This window comes from Schistocerca gregaria, chromosome 2 (assembly GCF_023897955.1).
Source record: "Schistocerca gregaria isolate iqSchGreg1 chromosome 2, iqSchGreg1.2, whole genome shotgun sequence".
NCBI lineage: Eukaryota > Metazoa > Arthropoda > Insecta > Orthoptera > Acrididae > Schistocerca > Schistocerca gregaria.
This window is the reverse complement of record NC_064921.1, coordinates 37,054,402-37,080,955: the sequence shown is the minus strand read 5'-3', so window position 1 is coordinate 37,080,955 and position 26,554 is coordinate 37,054,402. Positions and strand designations below refer to the sequence as shown.

At 41.6% G+C, this 26,554-nt stretch overlaps 1 protein-coding gene across 1 annotated transcript in view; it reads left to right on the top strand.

The window, feature by feature from the left end:
* Nucleotides 1-26,554, top strand: part of LOC126336273 (uncharacterized) — a 737,143-nt gene that overhangs the window by 626,887 nt on the left and 83,702 nt on the right. The window contains exon 19 of the mRNA XM_049999768.1: nt 21,653-21,801. Coding sequence (XP_049855725.1) covers nt 21,653-21,801 — 149 coding nt within the window. The remainder of the gene's footprint in view (nt 1-21,652; nt 21,802-26,554) is intronic.

Below are 26,554 nucleotides of genomic sequence, written 5' to 3'. Positions count from 1 at the left end.
AGTTAATTATCTATTAGCTACATGGACTGGATTTCAAACATGTTGTCATGTAAAAATTCACCTTTTTATGCTCTTGGACTTGCATCACAGATTTTGTAGATCAGAAGCAGAGGATATTTTTTATTCTTTTAGTGTTACTAAATTTCCCCTCCATATGGTCAATAATATTCACAATGATGTTGCACTGTAATACTGTGCAATATGTCTCTGCTTTGCCCTGAGTAAAAAAAAGAAAAATGGTGGATGAAAATTGGTTCTGGGATTGTCAAAGATTACTTAAGAAGATTTGTTGAGAGAATTTAAATTAAATGAAAAAAAGATTATTATAACTTTTTACGAGTTGATAGTGCAACTTTTGATACAGTACTGGAAATGATTGTCCCCGTATGCAGGCATGTACATATGCTTTCGCCCACCCCCAGAATCTTGTGAACAGAGATTTTATTCATTACAGAATTCTCATACACTTCTAGAAGTGATTTCCTGTAATTCTCCTAGACCTCTCATGTAGCCAAATGTAATTGCACGTATGATGGCAGTGATAGAATAGTTGGATTGGGTTGGGTTGTTTGGTGGAAGAGACCAAACACCGAGGTCATCAGTCTTGTCGGATTAGGTAAGGATGGGGAAGGAAGTCAGCCGTGCCCTTTCAAAGGAACCATCTCGGCATTTGCCTGGAGGGATTTAGGGAAATTACGGAAAACTTAAATCAGGATGGCTGGACGCGGGATAGAACTGTCGTCCTCCTGAACGCGAGTCCAGTGTGCTAACCACTGCGCCACCTTGCTCGGTGATAGGGTAGTGTGGCTTCAACAACTGCCACACAACTGATGTGTGGTGGCTTTAAATATCAAAGTAAATAACTGTAAAAAATCTTGAATGAGTAAATGCCACTCTCTGTCATGTCACCTATAAAATTTAGTTCTTGTGACTTGAGACTTCTCAAAACTGGTCAACTCTTAAAATGGCAGTTTTAGAATCTTAAACCCCCTTTCCTCCCCCCTTCCCCCCCTTTTTTCACGATAAATTTCTGCAGACTCACATAACCCCCATGATCAAACAACAGAACACTACAATGAGAAATGCAGTTTTACCAAATCAGTGCTTACCTAATATATTACGACACCGTTTCACTGGAAATTCTTTTGAAGATTTGAATTTAAAAAGTGCAGTTTCACCTCAATGTAATGAAGACATAGTCAACGGCAATGTGTCATGCAACAATATGTGCACTAAAAGATTGTATTTGTGTAAGTAATTTATAAACACAAATAAATACCTGTATGTACTTTTTTCTGTCATTGGGTTGACACTGTAGACCTGTACCTTGGAGCAAGGAGAGGCCGTGGCCGGTATCCTCTTTCTGTCACACAGCTGCACACATATATTAACAGGGTTCTTTATTGACTTAAACAGGAAGCTATTTAACTTAACATAGTCCAGATGTTGCAGTACAAGCTCTTCCGTAATTACATTAGCCTCACTGCTGGTGCAGTACAAGTCCTGCTATGCTGCTACGTACACTACTCTGGTTGTGAGGTACCGACTGACTCTGAGCTAGAGGAGACGCTGAGCTAACTGTGCCTGTGACCCCTACTGGGCTGCGACAGATGACTCGACTCGGTGACTCACCAGGCCCTCCAGACCGCAGTGGCAATCTAAATACTGGCGGTCAAGAGGACACTGGTGGCGCGTTACTTGCAAGTCTGTCTCTGGCCTCTCTCGCGATAGATGCACTCACTCCAGCACCTATTATCGATCTTATTGCAACCTCTTTCCCACCCGGAGTGTCGGCACCAGTTTTCGTTGGCACATTCCTCCTGTCCAAAATGTCACTCCATTGTCACGTAGTGAGGCTGCGAACGACAACGGGGAGGGAGGCAGGATGCCGGATGTAGAGATGAGCTGTGGAGGGCGGTGTACTCCTGACAGTCCCCACCATCTGCCTCGTGAGGCAAAAGGAACAGCCTCCAGAAAACTGCTGCCGGGACACGTGTCCGGGCCCGAGGGCACGTATCGGGGTGTCGACGGCAATGGCGACGGAAGATCCAGGTCTGTGGTGTTGACGAGCAGGGACGGCGGGGGTGAAGGCGCACTGACCGTCCGCTCCTCACGGGTGCCCCGGTGGCACGAGTGGGTAGCTGTGAAGGCCACATAGTCCTGTGAGGTCGTGCACCTGGGGAAGAAAAACGCCAGAATCACGGGGCAAATGACAGACACGAATCTGGTTCTGGTGGCGGTGCTGCAAACCTTCAGGACCTGCAATCAAATACGTAGAAGAGCCAACGCATTCTTGGACCACGCCTCTTACCCAGTGCCCACAGTTGCCGTAAACCCAGAGAAGAATGAGATTATGTGGCACAGAGTGATAGTTGCGGGCCGTCGGTGGTGACAGATGCTGAGGTGGGTGTAGAGAGTGTAACAGCATCTGAGGGTGGTGGCCGCGCAGAAGTTCCACCGTTGATGGTCCGTCTCTTGGATGGGGGTGAGAAGAGAGTGACAGGAGGTGAGAAGGAGTTGCAGTGCCTCTTCCTGTGTGTAGGTGGTGTGAAGCTTGGGCATCTGTTGTTTAAAAGTGTGTACGAAGCATTCCGCGCCCTGCCACATGACACTGTCGCGCTACTGTTCAGTGCGAACAATTCCCCGATTTCATTGGTGGAGCAATCGCAATACGTCCTTTTGCGACACGTCGGTTTGGGAATAAGCAAACACGATTGTCCACTGTCATTTTGAACTAGTATCACATCTTGTTGAACTGAAAGGGTATGCCGACAAGCAAAGTATCGTCGCACTACCGACTTTTGGATACTGTTCGATGAATGAGGCCGAGATGTACGAATGTAATGCAACAAAAGCTTGAGATTTAAGTGTGCGTTTGTGGCCTTTGCAATTTTTCTGTAGTACGAGGGAGAAGATTCCAGCAATTCAGAGCCCTGCATATCAATTTGGCAATAAGATGCGGCAGATGCATAAAATCGGAGAGTGGGCCAATTGGAAGGCGGGATAGTGCATCCGCATTGCCGTGCTTTACTGTAGGTCTGTTCATAATTTCACAGTGATACTGTAGAAGCAATAAAGCCCATCATTGCAATTTTTGAGCAGTGTGTGTAGGAAGTGGCTTTGACATATGAAACAAATACTGCAAAGACTTAGGATCTGTCACTAAAAAGAACTTGCAACCGTACAAATAGTGATGAGATTTGGTAGCACCGTACACAAATGCTAGAGCCTCTTATACTATTTGAGAATAGCTACACAGAGTCTGAGTTAACAACTTTGAGGCAAAAGCAATAGGTTTGTCTTGTGCACCAATTCTGTGCAAAAGCACAGTGCTGATTCCGTAGGAAGAAGTGTCAACTTGCAAAACTACCAGCTTGGCAGAGTGAAAATGCACTAGACATCTGTCACTAAGCAAAGAATTTTTGAGTTTCTGAAATGCATCTAGACAGTCTTTAGTCCGTACAAAAAGGTACATTTTGCGACACAAGTGGAATGGAGCCGTGATCTGAGCGGCATTCTGTATGAACTCATTGTAGTATGTCATCTTGTGTAGCAATGACTGCAGTTCGGACACATTGCGAGGAACCGGCAGGTCACCGGTTGCAAGCAAATGAGATTGGAGGGAGTGCACATCCTGACTGCTTATCACGTGACCAAAGTACAGTAGTTTAGTTAAAAAAAAAAAAAAGTCACAAGTTTTGAGACGGCACTTGAGTCCTGCTTCTGACAACACTTGAAAAACAGTAAACAAATGTGCAATCTGTTCCTCTGGTGTACAACCTGAGACAGCAATATTGTCAAGGTAGTATGAACAAAAAGGCACATTTGCAGTCATCTGCTCAAAGTAACATTGAAAAGTTGTGGGTACAGAAGCAATGCTGAAGGGCAAACACAAATACTTGAATAGTCCTAAGTCTGTATTTACAACGGACACTTTCTGTGATTCTTCATCCAATGGAATTTGCAAGTAGGTATCATGCTAGTCTATCTTCGGAAAGTAACATCCTGCACCAAGCCTGCCCGTGAGTTCCTCAGGTCGAGGTAATGCATAAGTCTCAACTATTGTCTGTAGGTTGACTATAGACTTAAAGTCAACACAAAAGCAAATGTGACCAGAAGGCTTAGGAAGCAATACAAGAGGACTTGCCCTCTGACTAGCTTGAATGGGAGCAATTGCACCATTATCCTGCAATTCTTTCAATCCACAGGTTACTTTGTCTCTTAAAGCAACTAACTGGAAACGGAGTGGGCCCAAAAAAACTTAGGCCGTGCATTGTCTTTCAATGTAACATGTGCTAGAAAGTTATTAGCTTTTCCCGTCTGTCTGAAAATAGTTCAGGAAATTCTTGAAGCAAGTCAGTGACACTGTCTTTTTGGTGCGAATGTAGAGACTGACAGTACATTGTCACGGATGCTGAGATCAAACAAATCAAAGGCATCTAAAACGAAAATGTTCTCACTGTCTGTTAATTTCAGCACAGTAAAATTCACTGTCGTAGTGTGAGATTTGTAAGTGGCTGGCAAACTACACTGGCCAAGCACTGGAATTTCCCGTCCATTGTTAAGCAGCGAGATGCTTTCTAGATTTAGAAGGTGTGGTGACCGTAACTGTTCATACACGGCAATATTAAGCAAAGTTACTGGAGCACCTCTGTCTAACTGAAAGTTCACGTGGTGGCCAGCAATTCGTAATTAGACAAATAGTTTGTTGGAATGTAGGGTGAGGAGGAGGCATAACCTTTGTCTCACTTTTGTCAGAAGCTGTTAAAGGTTTAAAAAACGCAATTTTCACTGCATTTGCACAAGCCTGTTTTTTTCTGGGAGTGGGCAAAATTGGCATTTTTGTGCCGTTGTAAACAAACTGCTTTTTTCTGACACATGTAACACGTTGTGTTACGTGATGATCAATCTTCTTGTTATGGTGAGCAGAGCATCTGGGGCGAGACGTCACAAAGTTTGCAGGTTTGTTTACCTGCCTGCATGGCTGTCAGGGCAGCTGTCTACATGCTTGTTGTTATGGCTACCTGGGGTGGTTGCAGGCAAGGGGCGACTTGATCCAACAAACTGGGGCCCAGACAAACTTATCGGCCACTGAGGCACCTGAATAATATCCTTCAAGTTTTGCAACACTTGAGGAAGTGATGGATCAAAGTGCTTTAGGATCTGTTCCCATATTCTATTATCAGGGACATTGAATGTTATTGCATCCCGTATCATTAGGTCAGTGTAAAAGTTGCCACAACTACACTTAAATTTACGCTTCCTAGTTGTGCCCTTTATTTCTGCAATACCACTGATGGTACATCTGTTCCAGCTTTTTCTGCAAGTGAAAGAACTGATATCTGGCTGCAGCTACATGGACTTGGTTAATGCAGCAGTTACTTGCTCATAGCTGAGTTTGTTGGGAGGTGTGGTCGGGAGTAGTTCCTGTATTAGCCTGAACACTGGGGACCCTGCAATCGAAAGAAAGTATTGTAGTTTGACAGTACCTTGTACTTGATGAACTTCACAATGTGCTTGGAATTGTGTCAGGTATTCTAACCATTCGTCTTCTGTGTTGTTAAATTAGCAGAACGTTGGTCTGCTGGTTGGCAGCCCATGTTGGGCCAGTCGGGTTGTCTGCTGGGCAGTCTATGAAGCTTGTGTAGCCAGTAATTGTTGTACTGTCATTAGTAGGGCAGCAGTTTGTTGGTCCTGAAACTGAAAAGCTTGTGTTAGATTCATCACATTGTCCATCTGTGACCGAGATGTGGGATAAGTGGGTGGAGAGGCTGGGCAGCCATGGTTTATGCAAATAAGTTGTAGCAAAAAGGAGGAAAGCATCAGAAAAGAGAAATTTGATTAATTCTGTGGCTCACCTCCTGGAATACATGCAAGAACAGAACAAAAATTAGCAACTATAGATGCGCACCCCTGCAATCTAAAACACAAGAGGAGCAAGCAAAATCTGTACTGAATTATACTCATCCCTAGTTTTAGTGTTACCTCTTTGCCACTGCAGGCTTGTACCATGGGAGCAAGGAAATTGCATGCATATATTAACAGGGTTCTTTATTAACTGAAACAGAAAGCTACTTAACTTAAGGTAGTTCAGGTGTTGTTGTAAAAGCTCTTCCGCAATAGTCCAGGTTAGCTTCATTTCTGGTGAAATACATGTCCCATCATGTACACTACTCTGGTTGTGAGGTACTGACTGACTTTGAGCTACAGGCTGAGCTAACTGCGACTGTGACTCCCACTGGACTGTGACTGATGACTCAACTCGGTGACTCTGGATGGCTGAGCGGGCCTTCCTGTCTGTGGTAGTGATCTAAATACTGCTGGTCGAGAGGCTGTTGGTGGTACGTTACTTGCAAGTCTGTCTTTGGCCTCTCTCCTGAAAGGTGCACTTGCTCCAGTGCCTATTATTGATCTTCTCGCAACTTCTTTCCTACCCGGAGGGTTGGCACCAGCTTTCGTAAAACCCAACTTTTATTTATAATTTTGCATTAATTACATTTTTTAACCCTTTAACTGCTGTGAACGTGTTTACGCGCACCACCAGTCCTTCTACCTGGTACTCTGAACGTGTCTACACGCAGACATGTTCAGAGTACCAGATAGAAGGATTGGTGGCACACATAAACGTGGTCAGAGCACACAGGGACAGGTACAAAGGTGCGCGCATTAACATTTCCAGAGCAGACTCGAACTTGGGACCTTTGCCTTTCGCCAGCAAGTGCTCTACTAACTCGGCTACCCTAGCACGACTCACACCCCGTCCTCACAGCTTCACTTCTGCCAGTACCTCGTCTGCTACCTTCCAAACTTTACAGAAGCTCTCCTGCGAACCTTGCAGAACAAGCACTCCTGAAAGAAAGGATATTGCGGAGACATGGCTTAGCCACAGCCTGGAGGATGTTTCCAGAATAAGATTTTCACTCTGCAGCGGAGTGTGCGCTGATATGAAACTTACAGGCAGATTAAAACTGTGTGCCGGACTGAGACTCAAACTCGGGACGCTGTGACTGTGGCTAAGCCATGTCTCCGCAATATCCTTTCTTTCAGGAGTGCTTGTTCTGCAAGGTTCGCAGGAGAGCTTCTGTAAAGTTTGGAAGGTAGGAGACAAGGTACTGGCAGAAGTAAAGCTGTGAGGACGGGGCGTGGGTCATGCTTGGGTAGCTCAGTTAGTAGAGCACTTGCCCGTGAAAGGCAAAGGTCCCGAGTTCGAGTCTCGGTACGGCACACAGTTTTAATCTGCCAGGAAGTTTCATATCAGCGCACACTCTGCTGCAGAGTGAAAATCTCATTCCACTTCCAGAGCAGTTAAAGCGTTAAATATCTTTCCTTCTGGCTTAGGGTACCATTCCTGTGTTCTCTGAGCAACAAATCATACAAATTAACATTTCTGTTTTGGTACTTATTTGCCCTAAAATACAATGCTGTCAGGATTTATACATTTCAACACACACTAATAAGAACGATCTTTCATCTAATTTTAAACTGAATTGCAGCACGATGTCAATGATTAATGGTGAAATCAAAGATATCTAGAGACTGTAGCATGCAAGAAACTAGGAAGATTGTTGTGCTTACAGATGACACAGTATTTCCGGGCACTGCAGTATATTTGAAAAGTTTTTGAGGTGCTCAATATTGTGCAACCTCTCAGTGTCATCCCTACACTTTCACTATTGCTTCATTTTTGGAATTATTGTGTAATAATGTCGATCACTTAAGCAACTTTAAGATGCTCCTTTTATTTTTATTAGCATAGGTAGTCAAGAGGGAAACAAATAGTTCATCACTGTTATGTATACACATTCCATGGAGAAGCAAATGAGAGCTGCTTGAAAACTCTGAAGATTGAAACATAGTAGCATTGCATGATCCAATAGAGGCCATTAATAAAGTAAACCAATAAATATGCAAAGGAAAACCAATAATAAAAAAATAAGGAAAGAAAACCCATGAATATAAAAATTAAACCAGTTAATATGTAAAGAAAACTAATAAATACACTCCTGGAAATTGAAATAAGAACACCGTGAATTCATTGTCCCAGGAAGGGAAAACTTTATTGACACATTCCTGGGGTCAGATAACATCACATGATCACACTGACAGAACCACAGGCACATAGACACAGGCAACAGAGCATGCACAATGTCGGCACTAGTACAGTGTATATCCACCTTTCGCAGCAATGCAGGCTGCTATTCTCCCATGGAGATGATCGTAGAGATGCTGGATGTAGTCCTGTGGAACGGCTTGCCATGCCATTTCCACTTGGCGCCTCAGTTGGACCAGCGTTCGTGCTGGATGTGCAGACCGCGTGAGACGACTCTTCATCCAGTCCCAAACATGCTCAATGGGGGACAGATCCGGAGATCTTGCTGGCCAGGGTAGTTGACTTACACCTTCTAGATCACGTTGGGTGGCACGGGATACATGCGGACGTGCATTGTCCTGTTGGAACAGCAAGTTCCCTTGCCGGTCTAGGAATGGTAGAACGATGGGTTCGATGACGGTTTGGACGTACCGTGCACTATTCAGTGTCCCCTCGACGATCACCAGAGGTGTACGGCCAGTATAGGAGATCACTCCCCACACCATGATGCCGGGTGTTGGCCCTTTGTGCCTCGGTCGTATGCAGTCCTGATTGTGGCGCTCACCTGCACGGCGCCAAACACGCATACGACCATCATTGGCACCAAGGCAGAAGCGACTCTCATCGCTGAAGACGACACGTCTCCATTCGTCCCTCCATTCACGCCTGTCGCGACACCACTGGAGGCGGGCTGTACGATGTTGGGGCGTGAGCGGAAGACGGCCTAACGGTGTGCGGGACCGTAGCCCAGCTTCATGGAGACGGTTGCGAATGGTCCTCGCTGATACCCCAGGAGCAACAGTGTCCCTAATTTGCTGGGAAGTGGCGGTGCGGTCCCCTACGGCACTGCATAGGATCCTATGGTCTTGGCGTGCATCCGTGCGTCGCTGCGGTCCGGTCCGAGGTCGACGGGCACGTGCACCTTCCGCCGACCACTGGCGACACCATCGATGTACTGTGGAGACCTCACGCCCCATGTGTTGAGCAATTCGGCGGTACGTCCACCCGGTCTCCCGCATGCCCACTATACGCCCTCGCTCAAAGTCCGTCAACTGCACATACGGTTCACGTCCACGCTGTCGCGGCATGCTACCAGTGTTAAAGACTGCGATGGAGCTCCGTATGCCACGGCAAACTGGCTGACACTGACGGCGGCGATGCACAAATGCTGCGCAGCTAGCGCCATTCGACGGCCAACACCGCGGTTCCTGGTGTGTCCGCTGTGCTGTGCGTGTGATCGTTGCTTGTACAGCCCTCTCGCAGTGTCCGGAGCAAGTATGGTGGGTCTGACACACCGGTGTCAATGTGTTCTTTTTTCCATTTCCAGGAGTGTATATAAAGCAAACCAAAAAATATATCAAGAAAGGTGGTAAATACAAAGCATGTTCAGAAAGTATATGTACTGTGATGATAATCGGCTGTGGATTTTTGTTTTTTGAGGGTTGACAACACTGATAGGTTGAGGGAGAGGACGAGGAGGGGTGGGGGGGGGGGGGGGGAATCCCCTGACCAGATAGAGCATCACAGGGACTCAGTAGTACATAAACTCATGCTGTAATGTCCATTTGCATGAAAGATGTTGGTAAGAAAGCCCACCAAGTGCAAGCCATGTGCTGTGATCTGCTTCCTATAGAAATATTTATTTATTTATTTTTTTTTTTTTTGCAACCCACAACAGAACAAATGTGTATTTATTGGGTAGGGAGTTTAGTGGAGGCAGAACAAATGTTCATGATGATCAGAGGAGTGGAAGACCCATTTGACTGATGAGTTGGCACAAAAATTTGTGGGAACTGTTGTGGAGACTGCCAAGTGACAGTGGGTGATACAAATAAAACACAAATATGTAGGCAGAATTCCAGAAACATGATGATACTTTTATGTACAGAAAGTAACCCTGCAGGTTGAAGACCATTGGGTTAAAGAATAACATAGAAATAGTACAAAGTAAGATTCATAGGCAACACTGGTTTTAATGTAAACCAGCAAAATTACAATGGAAGGAATTACAACATGCAATAGCAATGACATCAAGAGAAGATTTTACTTGAAATCCATCCTTTGTTAGCTTCCTTCCCAACAGATTCCACTGTCTTCCCTCCAGGCCCAGCTTCGCTCACCTGGTTGGTTCCTGGCTGATTTACGATTGTATGTTCACTTTGTGTCGTTGCTACTGTAGGCTGTAATTTCTGATTCCTTCCATTTAATGCTGCTATTTTACACTAATTATCAGTGTTGCTTATGAAACAATAAGAAGAAGAAGAAGGAGAACAGTAATAAAATATGTATATCTTGTGTTTGGTATTATGTACAGGGTGTCGATCTATGTATATCTGTTGTAGTCTTAACCATTGAGTAGGCACGCAGGTGACATTTCACCCAGGAATTTCCTGTTTTTTATGTTGTCACCCATACGGTTTGTCCACAGAGTTGAATTTATTCAGCTTCGAGATCCATGTTAGGTCAGTATTCCACGATTGTTGTCGGAGAGTATAAAAATAAATTTATCCACATTGTGCACTTCGGTTGACAGTTGTCACCAACACGGCTGTCGGTGTTACCATATCCATTTCTGTTCATTTTTACATTTTCTTTGAATCTTTGCAGTCCCTATTACTTTTAATATTCAAATGTCTATACCAAACAAAAGGGGGAATATTGACAAAACTTCAGATCCAGCAACATTGTTGGGTTGGTTTAATAAACTTGCTGATGCAGAAGAGGATCTTGTCTTCTCTGATGATTCTGAAGGTGAAGGCAATGTAGTGCTCAATGACCACCACTCAGCTTCTGAGTAAGAGCTGTCACAGGGTGAAAAAGAGGATGTATCAGTTGATGAAACAAATGAAACAATATTATGAAAAGGAAAGATGGTACTTACCATAGAGTGGAGATGCTGAGTCACAGATAGGCACAGCAAAAAGACTGTCATAAATAAGCTTTCAGCCAACGAGGCCTTTGTTGAAAATAGACGACATGCACACACACACACACACACACACACACACACACACACACACAAATGCAAACTCTAAGAGCTGAAACCACACTGCAAGCAGCAGTGCGCAATGGGAGTGGAGACTGGGTGGGAGTAAGGCAGAGGCTAGAACAGGGAGGGGGAGGGATAGTAGGGTAGACGTGGGGAACAGTAATGTAAAGTGCTGCTGTGGAGCATGCAGGGATGAGGTGGAAGAGGTTAGGGCAGCTAGGTGCTGTTGGGATGTTAGACGGAGGTCAGGAGAGAGGTGAGGATAGCAGAAAAGGAGAGAAGTAAAAATACTGGCTGCATTAGTGAAATGTGGGGCTGTGTAGTGCTGGAATGGGAACAGGAAAGGGGCTGGATGGCTGAGGACAATTACTAATGGAGATTGAGGCCACGAGGGTTATGGGAATGTAGGCTATATTGCAGGGAGAGTTCCCACATATGCAATTCAGCAAAGCCGGTGTTGGTGGGAAAGATCCATATGGTGCTGGCTGTGAAGCAGTTATTGAAATGAAGGATGTCGTGTTGGGCAACTTGCTCAGCATCGGGGTGGTTCACTGGTTTCTCGGACACAGTTTGTCGACGGTCATTCGTGCGGACAGACAGCTTGTCGGTTGTGGTGCCCACGTAGAATGCAGCACAGTGGTTGCAGCTTATAGATCGCATGACTGGTTTCACAGGTAGCCCTGCCTTTGATGGGATAGGGGATGTTTGTGACTGGATTGGAATAGGTGGTAGTAGGAGGGTGTATGGGAGAGATCTTGCATCTATGACTATTACAGGGAAATGAGCAGTGCAAAACCAGTTTGGGAGGAAGGGAAAGGATTGTGGGCAGGACATTTCTCATTTCAGCGTGCGACAAGAGGTAATCTAAAGCCTGGAGGAGAATGTAAATCAGTTGCTCCAGTTCAGTTGTGGGAGGGATGGGAAGGATGAGACTTTGGGAGGTGGTGGGAGGTGGAAAGATAAGGCACAGGAGATTTGTTTTTGTACAGTGTTGGGATGATAGTTACACTCTGTGAAGGCTTCAATGAGACCGTCGATATATTTTGAGAGGGATCGTTTGTCACTGCAGATGTGGAGACCACAGGTGTGAGGCTGTATGGTAGGGACTTCTTGGTATGGAATGGGAGGCAGCTGTCAGAGTGGAGGTATTGCTGGTGGTTTGCAGGTTTGAAATGGACATAGGTACTGATGTAGCCATATTTGAGGTAGAGGTAAAGATCTAGGAATGTGGCCTCTTGGGTTCAGTAGGATGAGCTAAAGCCTATGGAGGAAAACTTGTCGAGGTTCTGGAGGAATGTGAATAGAGTATCCTCACCCTTGATCCAGATAGAAAAGGTGTCATCAATGAATCTGAACCAGGTGAGAGGTTTAGGTGTCTGGGTGCTTAGGAAAGATACATCTGGATGGCCCAGGGATAGATCGGCATAGGACAGTGCTTTTCATAATATTTTTCATTTATTTTTATTTACATGTCAAGTTTAGTAGGACCAAATTGAGGAACAAATCTCCAAGGTCATGGAATGTATCAGTACATGAAATTTCAACATAAAATATTAACAGATAAAAATAAATGTTTATGAACCTGAAAAAATCAGTCCATAAATTTTAGTAAATGCAATCAACAATGCAATAAGAATCAGCTTAATTTTTCAAGGAACTCCTCGACAACATAGAAGGAGTGACCCACGAGGAAACTCTCCAATTTAGATTTGAAAGTGCGTGAATTACTACTAAGATTTTTGAATTTGAGTGGTAGCTTATTGAAAATGGGCCGAGCCGCCCGTTTCTAAACCAAAAATATCCTTTTAGAATGGGAAGAGTTATCCCAAAATATAATACCATATGACTTAAGAGAATGAAAATAAGCAAAGTAGACTAGTTTTTCTCTCGAACAATCAATCACTTCTGATACTGTTCGAATAGTAAAAATGGCAGTATTAAGTCTTTGAACAAGATCCTGAATGAGGGCTTTCCACGACAGCTTACAGTCTATCTGAACACCTAGGAATTTGAACTGTTTAGTTTCACTAATCATATGCCCATTCTGTGAAATTAAAATGTCAGTTTTTGTTAAATTGTGTGTTAGAAACTATAAAAACTGAGTCTTACTGTGATTTAGTGTTAGTTTATTTTCTACAAGCCATGAACATGGGTCATGTACTGCACTATTTGAAACTGAGCCAATGTTGCACAGAACGTCCTTTACTATCAAGCTAGTGTCATCAGGAAATAGAAATATTTTAGAGATACTCGTAATACTAGAGGGCATATCATTTATATAAATAAGGAACAGGAGTGGTCCCAACACTGATCCTTGGGGCAGCCCCCCTCCCCCCCACCACTTCCCCACTTCACAGTACCCCACATCACAGCCATTATCAACATTGTGAATAATGATCTTTTGCCACCTGTTGCTAAAGTAAGAGGTGAACCAATTGTGAGCTACTCCCCCTATTCCATAATGGTCCAACTTCTGGAGCAATATTTTGTGATCAACACAATCAAATGCCTTAGTTAAATCAAAAAATATGCCAAGCGTTTGAAACATTTTGTTTAACCCATCCAGTACCTCACAGAGAATATAGCATTTTCAGTTGTTACACTGCTTCAAAAGCCAAACTGTACATTTGATAGCAAATCGTGTAATATGAAATGATCAACTATTCTTACATACACAGCCTCTTCAATAAATTTTGCAAACACTGATGGCATAGAAGTAGGTCTAAATTTATTTACATTGTCCCTTTCTATAAAGTGGCTTTACTACTGAGTACTTTAATCACCCGGGAAACTGAATATTCTTAAAGGAAAAATTACAAATATGGCTAAATACAGGGCTAACGCGTACAGCACAGTACTTTAATATTCTGCTAGACACTCCATCATAACCATGAGAGTCCTTAGTCTTCAGTGATTTAGTTATTGACTCAATCTCCCTCTTCTCTGTATCACAGAGGAGTATTTCAGACATCAATCTCAGAAAGGCATTTGCCAAGAAAGTTATATGATTTCGTGTAGAAACTAAATTTTTATTTAATTCACCAGCAATGCTCAGAAAATGATTGTTAAATACTGTAGATATATCTTATTTATCAGTAACAGAAATATTTTTATTACGAGCTGACTTTATATTGTCGACCTTGTGTTGCTGATCAGACACTTCCTTCACAACTGACCATATAGTTTTCATTTTATCCTGTGAAATATCTGTTCTATTTGCATACCACATACTCTTTGCCTTCCTAATAACATTTTTAAGCACCTTACAATACTGTCTGTAATGGGCTACTGTAGCTTGGTTGTGACTACCAGCCACCCTGGCTGCCTATTACTGCTAGAATGTTATTGGCACTATAAACATTGTGCCACTGTTGTTCCTTGACAAGGTTTAAAAATCTCACTATTGCTGCTGGATTAAAAAGCCCCTTAGTGTTAAAATTTGTGCATCATAGTCTGGAAGGCCATTTACACTTTTACTAACAGAATGCCCACCTAGTAATGAATATTGAATAAAAATATTGTCTGTGGCTGTGCTACTGTTCCCCTGCACCCTGGTTTGAAAAAACACAGTCTGCATCAGATAATATGAATTTAGGTCTTCCAACATCTGTTTTCTTTCACCATCATATACAAAATTAATATTGAAGTCACCACATATAACTAATTTCTGGTACTTCCTACAAAGTGAATCACGAACCCTCTCTAACTTGAGTAGAAATGCTCTGAAGTCAAAGTTAGGGGACCTATAAACAACAACAATTAGAAGTCTAGTTTCACTAAATTAAACTGCCCCTGCACAACATTCAAATATTTCAGTGCGGTGTCATGATACATCTATGGACTCAAATGGAATACTGTTTTTTTGCGTACGTAACAACTCCCCCACCCGGCAAGGAACTCCTTGAGAAACAGTCAGCTAATCTGTATCCTGGTAAAGGAAGCCTCTGAATTGTCAAATTATTTTAAGTGGTGCTCTGATATACCAATAATTTCGGAGTCAACATCTATAAGCAGTTCACTAACTTTGTCTCTAATACCTCTTATATTTTGATGAAATATGCTAATTCCTTCTCTACTTGGAAACATTACATCCTTGGAAGGTGAGCCCTTAGTTAGAGGGACTTCCTTTAAACAGGTATACTTATCAGCTGACTTCAATCTAAAAAAGGTACAGCCCTAACACCAACTACTACGGAAATTTTTCTATGAGTGACACCACCACCACCACCACCACCACCACCACCACCACCACCACCCACTACAGTGCCACCTATAAGATTAGCCGGCCTCCCCTTCCCATACTTATTAAAGTGCAGGCCATACCTTGTGAAACCCAATCTACTGATAGACTCAACTGGCACCACTGAGATGTGACCCATGCCCTCTGCCATCAGCCCCCTCCCAAGCCCTATGTTAAGGTGCCTAACAGCCGCATTAAGGTTAGGTGAGGCCGATCATGACGTTGAAACACCACACCACCATCCTGGTTTTCCATTGTTTGAAGCAAATGCAAGGTATTTCTCATGTAAAGTAAGACCACAGTATGACTGAAACAGAAACCCTGAACCAGCATACCTGTACGTACTTGGGCACTCGGTATAATCACACATCTGCATGGACTGTGAAATGGAGTCCAAGAAATAAATTCTTAAGCTGTGGTGTTTTGACATTTCTTTGGTGATAATTACATTAGAGTCATAACCAATTTTACAGATATTTACATGGATACGGTCCGGTCACATTTTGGCAAGGACCGAGGTGCCTGCAATATGGTTGAAACAGAATCGGGCATTGGTGGGTTCACAGTCTCTTTTGGGCACAATGAGATCAACCTAGTAAAAAATATTCATCAAATTTGGAGCAATTCGAAAGCCAATGGCCTACAATCATGTTATTTATCAATGACGATTACACTTTCTTGTATGATGCTTACATTTTGATGATGTAAAAGACAGAAACATGAGAAAGGAAGTTGATAAGTTGGCTCCCACAAGAGAAGTGTTTGAAATAATAGTAGATAATTTTCCTTACTTCTCAACAAGTGAGCACCTCACTGTAGATAAACAGTGTTAGCATTTAGGGGTAACTGTCCCTTTCAGTAGTTCATATCTAGCAAAACCACTAAATACAGGCTGAAAACATTTGCTTTAGTTGATGATAAGACAGCATATACAGTAAATTTAGAAATCTATGTTGGTTCACACTCTGATGGACCTTGTAAACAGGTCAATAGCCCACATGATGCAGTAACAAGAATGGTGAATCCATCTGAGGGCACTATCAGGAATCTAACCATCAATTACTGGTTTTCAAGATACTCTCTTACTGAATGTCTTAAGGATAATGATCTTATTTATGTAGGGACAACTCTCCAAAACAAAGTCAAGTACCTTTGAGGATTTTTTCCAAATAAAAAAAAGAACACAAAAATTTTTCAGTTTTGGCTTCCATAATGACAAAATCGTTGTGTCATACTGTCTCAAAAAGATTGAAACTGTCTTCATAATTTCTAAAATACACAGTGTCGATATTATCAACAGTGATGCAAGATGTCGTACCATTTTACCACATGACAAAAGTGGGGTGCACTTAGTTGACCAGCTGTGTCAAAAATATGTTATGGCTCAAAATACAAGGTGCCAACCTAAGGTAATGTTCTACAGTCTTCTAATCTTAATTGCAATAAATGCATTTTGCAGTTATAAATTCAATAAAAATGAAGATGAAGCATGAGCAGAACTACTTTCCTAACCAATCATGCATGGAAACTTGTAAAGGTTGAAGCAGAAAGGAGATGTCAAGAATCACAGATAATGAAGGAATCAGGAAGTGTGGACTTTCACTACTTGGAATGGAAGAGATTGTGAATGGCCACAGGAGGAAATAAAGGGAAGATCTATCGAGTGTGGTAGGTTGTGGGAAGTGGTGTGTAAGGTGTGATTAGTGATCATGCTCTGATCATTAGAAGGAAGTTCATGTCAATTGGTCAGACAGTGTGGACAGAAATAATACATGTATCGGAATGTAATTTTGGAAATATAGGGTTAAGTGTTGTATTGCAGCATATGGTTCACAAACAACACTTATTATTAATTTTTCTGCTGTATAGGTTCACTTTTGTTTGATTTATTAAAAGAAATCATACGTGAATGTTATAATAAATATATCGCATTCAAGTGTGGAGTTGAGTAATTATTGTATCCTATGAGTTGAATGAATAAAAAAAGAGAACATCCTCTGGAGAAGATTTTCAGAGCACAAAAACATTCTCTGAGTAAGTTCTCAGTGTCATATGTATAAAAATTTTGAAGCATACTCTCTCAGGGAGCTCCTTCTCACTTCCTCCATTCCTTCTCAAGAAGCATCTTAGTGCGTGTCAGTTGCTGCATTCGGCACAGAATGCAGGGGTTCTGTTACACTACATTGAACTATTCAGGGTACATACAAGCAACTGGCATCATTGTGTTCTGGAAGAGTTGCACTATGTTTCAATTTTACTTTTATGTGCAGCAATGAATTGTCAAGACGTTTACTGACAGTTTACGAAAATGTGTTTATTCAAATTAGGTGAACACATTATGGGAACAAAATCTTAAGAGTACATGGCATTTTCATCTACTCCAAACCGGAATTCTGTCAGATCATTCTAACACAGAATAATTCTGCTTAAATACAATGCATAATGGTCTGCTCGCCAGTCAGGTCTGTACACAAACTTCTGACATGCTGGGATAACTGTGGGTCAGCAACTTCTGTTAATCAGTAACATGAAAACCAATCTAAAGTTGCAAATTTCACTTTTTTTATTCACATTTTTGACATGATTTTCGGAAATACCATTTCTGACTGTGTTAGACTGATTTGAAATGGCTCTTGACGTGAAATTAGTCATCAGGTGAATAAAAAAAGAGAAATTTGCAACTTTGGTCTTAGTTTTCATTGTACTGAAGTATTTAAGCAGTCGCCCATTATGAGAAACAGATCGTTATATTTGTAATAAACCAATTATTAATTTTTCTGATCCCCCTATATATTTCTAACATAACAAAATAGAAGATTTATGCTGTAGGAAGACATGATGGTGAACATCTGGAAATGTCAGTGACTTGTTTGGTGTAGACCTAAGTCTTCTTGTATGCCAGTGTGAAAACTTGGGTCTGCTAAATAGCAACAAAAATGTGTTAATTTTCACTTCTTTTGAAAAGTCACACTCTCTTCTTTCATGATTTTGTAGCACGAAACTTGCCAGGAAAATAATGTTTTATTGTTAAACCCCCATAAACGTCTACAGTTTCTCTCTTCGGTATTTCTTTGGGCTAAGTATCTTCTTCTTCTTTCTTTTGCCTACCAAGCAACATGAATTTTGCCATTGTTACCAAAAGGTCAGTGAAACTTAACCTCAACAGTACTTCTTCAGGTCAGAGTATGCTGTAGAGCGTAGTTCAAAAACATAGAATGTTCTCCACTTGTGAGAACCCCATCTAGTTTTATTCATACAAAATTAGAGAATGTTCTTTGTTATGAGCAACTTCCTCCACCCATTTACTCACGCTGTGAATGTTCTCTTGCAGCGTTAAGTGTTCTGTAATAAAAAATTTATTTGTTGTACCAATCCATGGATTGCCTCTCCCGCCTTTATCCTGCACTCCAATATTGGTTCCTACCCCACATCCCCTCCCCCCTACAACATGAGATTTGATTTTGCATTTAATACAGTTGTTATTTTGTAGTTTTTGATTTGATGTACATTTGCTTTGTAATTTTGATGGGATTATAGTAACTAAGTCTTATATTAATTATAATAATTAGGTCTTAAGTCTTAATGCTCACCAGTGCTGCTGCCAGGTGGCCTGTTTGTCTTCTTGAAAGTTACAACTACTGTAATGATTCACTTTTGCATTATCCTACAGATAAGATACATCGCTCCATACCTATGTATGACGTCTTCATGTTAACCTTGGCGCGTTTTCACATTGTACTTTGATTTATTTCCTGTGTAATCTTAGTGATCTGTTAACTAATACTATGCATTATGTATTATTCATGGCTCTTTACTGATTTTTTCTGAATAATCTGATGATGTATAAATTGAAAAACGTCATTAAGGGGAAGTTTACTATCTATGACCCAAAAAAAAGCATGTTCTTTGAGAATTTTTTCCTCGGAGTGTGTTATAGAGATCATTGTCAAATTTGGTCAAAATGTTTATTGATATTTCCTGTACAAACTGGAATTTTTTCGACTGGAAATGTCAAAGAGCAAAGGAGCAAGTGCTGTCGGAACGAAACAAAATTTCGATGTACACCTCCACGCACGGTATGTCACAGGTCAGCTGGCTTGTCTGAAATCAAAATTGAGTTGATGTTAGCGAAGCATGTAAGATTCTTTAGGAGTTGTAACTCATTTAACTTATTTGGACCATAGGAAACAAAATGGTGGCCATTTGAAAAAAAAAAAAAAAAAAGGTTTTTTTCCATCGACTTTTCGACTTTGTTGGCCAAGTAAAAATATTTATAGTTGATGTATTGGAATAAAAGAGGTACAACTCCTAGACAACATAGCTAGATTCTTCGGAAACAAAGAATCGTGCCAATCGGTTCAGTAGATTCGAAGTTACGCGATAAAAAAAGTGTCATTTCGAGAAAAATGCGTTTGAAGGTTTGACTACATATAAATGCAATTTTATGCAACTCATGTTCAATCTGCTATTCTGGATCCATAAACTAGTCCTTCCTCTTCCTCATAGAGGGCATTCTGCTCGATCTGGACAATCCTGCACTGCTCCAGAGCCGCTTGTACGGCCGGTGACAAGCAGTTTTGAGGCTGCTCGAATCTGGTGGTCATCCGATCTCTTGGTGAACTGCATCGAATAGAGACCCAGGGTGACATCCACCATTGTCACGGTCTTCAGAATTGCTGAAAACCCTTCGTTGAAGCTGCTCACTGCCAGGAAAGTCACAACCTCCACAGTCTTTGCACCAGAATGCAAATTCTTGTGGGCTAACTTCCAAACACACACGTTCAAACTTTCATTTGGATTTTGTGTGTTTCCTCCCAAGCGCCAGTACAATAACTCATCCTCTGCAAGAGAAAGACTGGTGCATGAAAAAGGCCAATTTCAGGCAGGTGCAGTTTTTTGTTCAACTGCAAATAACAAATATTTCCGTTCCGTATTCGGAAAAACCATTTCAGAGGTGGATTCTAAACACTTTTATGGATCCAAAAATGCAATTTAAAAAATAATTGATTTTTTGAACCTAAAGATAGTAAACCTGCCCTTAAAGGAATCAGTCACCACGCAATCTGTTACTTCCATGTATTCTTTATAGTATCCATTATAGCATTGATATAACCTTAAAAAATGGATATTACTGAAAGAGTTTTAACATCTACTGCTACCACAGCTGTGGCTGTGTTAAAATGGGCATTGTTGTGCAATGAGCACACTCCTCTCGTCAACATTCTCCTTCTTTTGTTTTGAATACTCCTTTTGCAAATTATTTGGGTCTCACCATATCACTGTGCATTGATGGTCTGCCCCTAAGGCAGAGACTCAACCAAAATGATTCCTTTTTGGTCCCAAAACTCTGAGGCCATGATTATTTTTGTCCAAAATTGTGGTTTTGAATATTTTGGCATATGGGGCTCAGGCATGTAATGAGTCGACCACATTTCATCTCCACTCGTAGTAGAGCTCAGAAAATCTTCACCTTTCGGTTCAAATCTCTCAAGAAACTTGCAGACACTACTGATCCAATTTATTCTTGTGCTTTTTACCTGTTTTGGGACCCATCTTGCATACAGTTTCTGGTATTCCAGTGTTTCTGTGAGTGTCTCATATAAGACAGTTCTATGTACATTTATTGGTTTATTACTATTATTATTATTATGTGCAGTTGGACCATATTGGATCATGCAAAGCAACTATCTTTCAATTTTCGTAGTTTCCAAGGAGCTCTCATTTTTTCTCCAAGGTTTCTTTTTCTTTCTTCAATCCACTTTGTACGTGATCTTGCAATAGTCACAAATAGCTGCTTGTGTAATATTCTTTTCTCCATTTGCATTAATTATGCCCTTTTCCCCCCTAGGAACACTCTTTTACAAACAGAGATCATCAGTGAGAAACAGTAACCTATAAAGGGGCAGATTTTAATATTTATTCTAAGATGATCCTTGTATTGGGAAGGAGTGAAATCTGGACTGTCATCTGGCAATCCTTTTTTGTATCTTTTACAGTTTTTTATGTTTTAACAGTTTTCCTGAATAACTTCAGGCATTGTCCAAATGGTTCTTTTAGACATTCTGCAGCCTATTAACTTTCTTATTCATGTTTTACTGAGCATGTGTTCCATCTCTAATGACCACATTATCTGCAAGACATTAAACCCTTCCTGTCAGTTCTTTTACTTGAGAAGTATCACATAGGACTAAATTGCAAAAACAAACATTTTCTAATGTGTCCAAACCAAACAATGCTTTTTTTAATTAACTGAGTGCATTAGGTGCTGTCTTCCTTTACGTGTCTGTTGAATGTAAGAGAGTATATTTATATTGTGTCACAATTTATGTTTCAGTGGGCATTTTGCGATATTGGTTACGTCTGCTCTGGGACTCCGCTGTCTTCCATTTACTAATCAAGAAACGTGGTAGAATTCCTGCCAGCAACAGCTTTGTTGTAAAGAGAGTTGCTGGTCCTGGTTTGAATTCCAATTATTTTTATCAGGTAACATTTCAGGACATAAATCTACTAGTAATATATACTGCAAATCAGGAAATTTCTTGAGGATGTTTTTTTTTGTATTTTTGTAATGCTCATTACTGATGTTATAGAAATCATTCTCAGATGAAACATCAGATATTCTTGTGAAATGCAGACAGCATTTCACAAGCGCAACTGACTGATATCTTTAGCTGTGATGGACACACTGCTGGGCTGTTACTGAAGCATTAACATTGTGTAAATCACACCCAAAGATATCGACCATTTGCGCAAGTAAAACATTCACAACAATATCCGATATTTAATTCTAGAACCACTTCTACAACTACAGTCCGATTCGTGAACAATGGCAGTTCGTGCAGGTCGAGGCACAGGTGGGGACTGTACTGTTACTGGTTCCAAGCAACAGTTGTGGTAGTGCAGATGTGTGCTTTGCACTTGAACATAGTGTTAACCTGCAAATTATGTCTGCTGTTTGACTGTGTAGAATTTTCGCTCACCACTACTGTCAGCAATGACAGCCTGCTATAAATTCACTAAATAACTGCTTGTCATCACGTTTAATGCTCACATTGGATACAACATTCATAGCAAAGTGCTCAGAACATTCCTGAATGGTCATTGGCTGTCGGAGGATAACTGGCAAAGGTGCACAGAACAAGGCCGCACTCGACTGCCATCATCCGTGACTCCAACTATATCAGGAGAGACTTAAGAAATAAATTACGGATGTTTCCTCTAGCATCTGCTGGATTTATCTGTCACATGACTAGTGAATTATTTACATGTTTCTTCCTTAAAAAATAAATAAGTAAATAAAATTCTGTATAAAACAGGAAATTGGGGAAGTCAATGAATATTTTTCATACATATCTCTGTGGTACATCATCATATATGAAAATAATTTTAATTTTTAATAATTGTCCAGTGTTATGTTTATCTTTCCTGATCTGAGCAGCAGCAGCCGGTCGAGACAGATGCAGCGACAAATAAGGAACTGATTTAATGACTTTTATGACTAACCAGGAGCGAATTTTATAATGTCATCTGTGTGCTTTAATAGTTTAGTTTCTTGAGATACTGTGTGTAAATTTAATATCTAATTGCCACAGTTCTCGCATTTTCGTTTGCATCGGACAGTAAACCGATTTTGTTACATATTACAAGTTCCTAATCAGGGGCAAATTATTTAGTTTCACCTAAGTGCTTTGGTAGTTTGGTTTTTGAATCTCTGCTTATGAATCTAATTTATTAGACACAGTTTCTGTGTTTTCGTCAATGTCTACAGTAGAGTTTTGCAGCACTTGCCAATAGTCCATTTATCTGGGTAGTTTAGTTTTCCACGGTCTTTAGTATGGATAGGGACTGTGGCTGTTGTGTGTGGATGCGAGTCGAGTTGGTAACACTTTGCTCTCAGCTCCAAGCTGTGATGGGTTCAGTTACACAGCTTGAGGCTGCAGTGGACGGGCACCACTGCTGTGGGTCAGCCGTGGGGATCCAACGGAATGTCCTGCATGTCAAGATCCTCCAATCGGTCCTCACAAGTGGCCAGTCCAGTTACTGCTCTCACTGAGGTTGACCCCTCACCTGTGGTTGAGTGGGAGGTCATCCTGGGGCATAGCAGGTGGCAAAAGACTTGCCAGGGGACCACATGTAATGCCTCCCTGGTTAGTCTGACAAACAGGTTCCAGGTGCTATCAGAGGCTGACACTCTCGCAGAGCCAAATGCTGTCACCTGTCCTGTTTCAGAGGAAACCTCCCAGCCTGCAAGAACTGGACAATCACAGAGGGTGGGATTATTGATAGTTGGGAGCTCCAACATTAGATGCATTGTGGGGCCCCTTAGGGACATGGCTGCCGAGAAGGGAAGGAAAGCCAATGTGCACTCTGTACGCACTCATTCCAGATGTGGAACGGGTCCTCCCGGATGCTGTGAAGAGCACAGGATGCAGTGAACTGCAGGAGGTAGCTCACATCGGTACCAATGATGTGTGTCACTTTGTATCAGAAGAAATTCTCTCTGGCTTTGAGCAGCTAACAGAAGTGGTAAAGGCTGTCAGTCTTGCTTGCGAGATGAAAGAAGAGCTGACCATTTGCAGCATACTCGACAGGACCAATTTTGGACCTCTGGTACAGAGCTGAGTGGAGGGTTTGAATCGGAGGCTCAGATGGTTTTGTGACCGTGTAGTCTGCAGATTCCCTGACTTGCACAAAATGGTGGTTGGCTTTTGGGTTCTGCTGAATAGGTAAGGAGTCCACTATGCGCAGGAGGCAGCTACATTGGCAGCAGGGGCCGTGTGGCGTGGACTGGGCAGTTTTTTAGATTAAAGGGTCTCAGGAAAACACAAACAGGGCTTTAGTTGCAAAGTATGCAGGCTAAACACAGAAAGAACATAGATACAGGAACCATCGGTATAACAATTGTAAATTGTTGTAGCTGTGTTGGGAAAGTACCAGAGCTTCAAGCGCTAATAGAAAGCATTGATGCTGAAATTGTTATAGGCCCTGAAAGCTGGCTAAAATCGGAGTTAAGCTCAGCTGAAATTTTTGCAAGAACCTAATGATGTTCCAAAAGGATAACTTAACAGAATTGGTGGTGGCATGTTTGTTGCTGTTAGAAGTAGTTTATCTTGGCGCGAATTGAAGTAGATTTTTCCTATGAGGTAGTAGGGGCAGAGGTCATTGTTGGCAACCAGAATAAAATAATAATTGGATCCTTTTATCGACCTCCGAATTCAGATGATACAGTTGCTGAAAGGTTCAATTAAAACCTGACTTTCATTTCAAACATATAGTCGACTCGTACAATTATAGTTGGTTGGGACTTTAATTTACCCTCGATATGTTGGCGAAAATACATGTTTAATTCTGGACGTATGCATAAAACATCATCCGAAATTGTGCTAAATGTATTCTCTGAAAATTATTTTGAACAGTTAGTTAATGAGCCCACGAAAATAGTAAACATTTGTGAAAACACACTTGACCTCTTAGCAACAAATAATCTTGAGTTAATATGAGCATCAAAAGGGATACAGGATTAGTGGACACAGGGTTGTCGTAGTGAGATTGAATACTGTAACCCGCAATTCCTCCAAAAATAATACAAAAATAAACATGTTCCAAAAAAAGCAGATAAAAATTCACTTGACGCCTTCCTGAGAGACAGTCTCCACTTCTTCCAAATTAACAATATAAATGTAGACCACATGTGGCTTGAATTCAAAGAAATAGTATCAGCAGCAATTGATTTATGCCAAATAAATTAATGAATGACTGAGCTGATCCTCCTCGGTACGCAAAACAGGTCAGAACACTGTAGCAGAACCAACAAAACAGTGTCTGTGTATGTGCGGATGGATATGTGTGTGTGTGCGAGTGTACACCTGTCCTTTTTTCCCCCTACGGTAAGTCTTTCCGCTCCCGGGGTTGGAATGACTCCTTACCCTCGCCCTTAAAACCCACATCCTTTCGTCTTTCCCTCTCCTTCCCTCTTTCCTGAAGAAGCAACCGTTGGTTGCGAAAGCTAGAAATTTTGTGTGTGTGTTTGTGTGTTATTTTATTGTGCCTGTCTACCGGTGCTTTCCCGCTTGGTAAGTCTTGGAATCTTTGTTTTTAATATATAATAGGTAGATAGGTATACATAGATTCTGGTGAAGCTACACTGCTGTCTGGAGTTGTGGTAGCTGTTTAGTGTTGATGCTTTTGCCTGTTCTGTAGCTCATAAGCTCATAGCTCCTGTTATTGCCATGAGGTGTCAGTCCAAATTTCGATTAGATATGCGAGAGATAACAATATACAGGGTGATTATAGGTACAGTTAAACTTGAAAACAGCTGTAGAAATAACACCACTGGTCAGAATGATGAGAAATTGCAACAGAATATTATCGGAATAGGGGGAAAAGGTTTGGCAGAAGAAAAATAAACAGTTGCAAAATGTAGCAATAGATGGTGTTGTGAGCATCATAATTTAATAGTGGTCAACTGCAAATGACAAATGAATCATACAACAATGCCTAAGGTGTACATTTGGCGATAAACAAACAGTACTACTCAATGTCCATGGTTGTACAGGTGTGATACTGCTAGTTACGGAAGCCCATCCACCACAGCAGGGTCATTCCACATTGGATGGGACAAATTAGTTTATAATTGTCTTGACGCTAAAAACCACATAAAAAGCATCACTCACATCATTTTCTATTTCTCCTGGGGCCAAAAACTTCATAAAAAGTGTCAATCACATCAGTTTTTAATTGTCCTGAGGCCAAAAACCACATAAAAAGCATCAACCACATTGGTGCTTAATCATCCCGAAGCCAAAATCCACATAAAAAGCATCAATCAAAATGAAATCAGATTATTAATTTCCATGTGACTGATGCAAAACATGTTCAGTGTGCTGTCCACTGTTTCCTGCAACAAGTTGAAATCAATAAACAGCATGTTCCACAACTGATCAAAGTGTTTCCCGGATCACATTCAGATTGTGTTGCGCAATGCGTGCCTTCAATGCAGCTGTTTGCAATCGGAACCCTGTACACAACATGTTTCATCCCCACAGCCAGAAGTCATACGGATCAAGATCAGGTGATTGGGACAGCCAGGCTGTAGCAAATGGCTGCTGATAATTCTAGCATTTCCTTAATGGCACATCAGCCACTGCTTAACTGGATTTGCAATGCGCAGAGGTACACCCTCTTGCATAAAAATTATCGCATCCACACTGTTGGAGAGCTGCAGTGATGTGGTTCT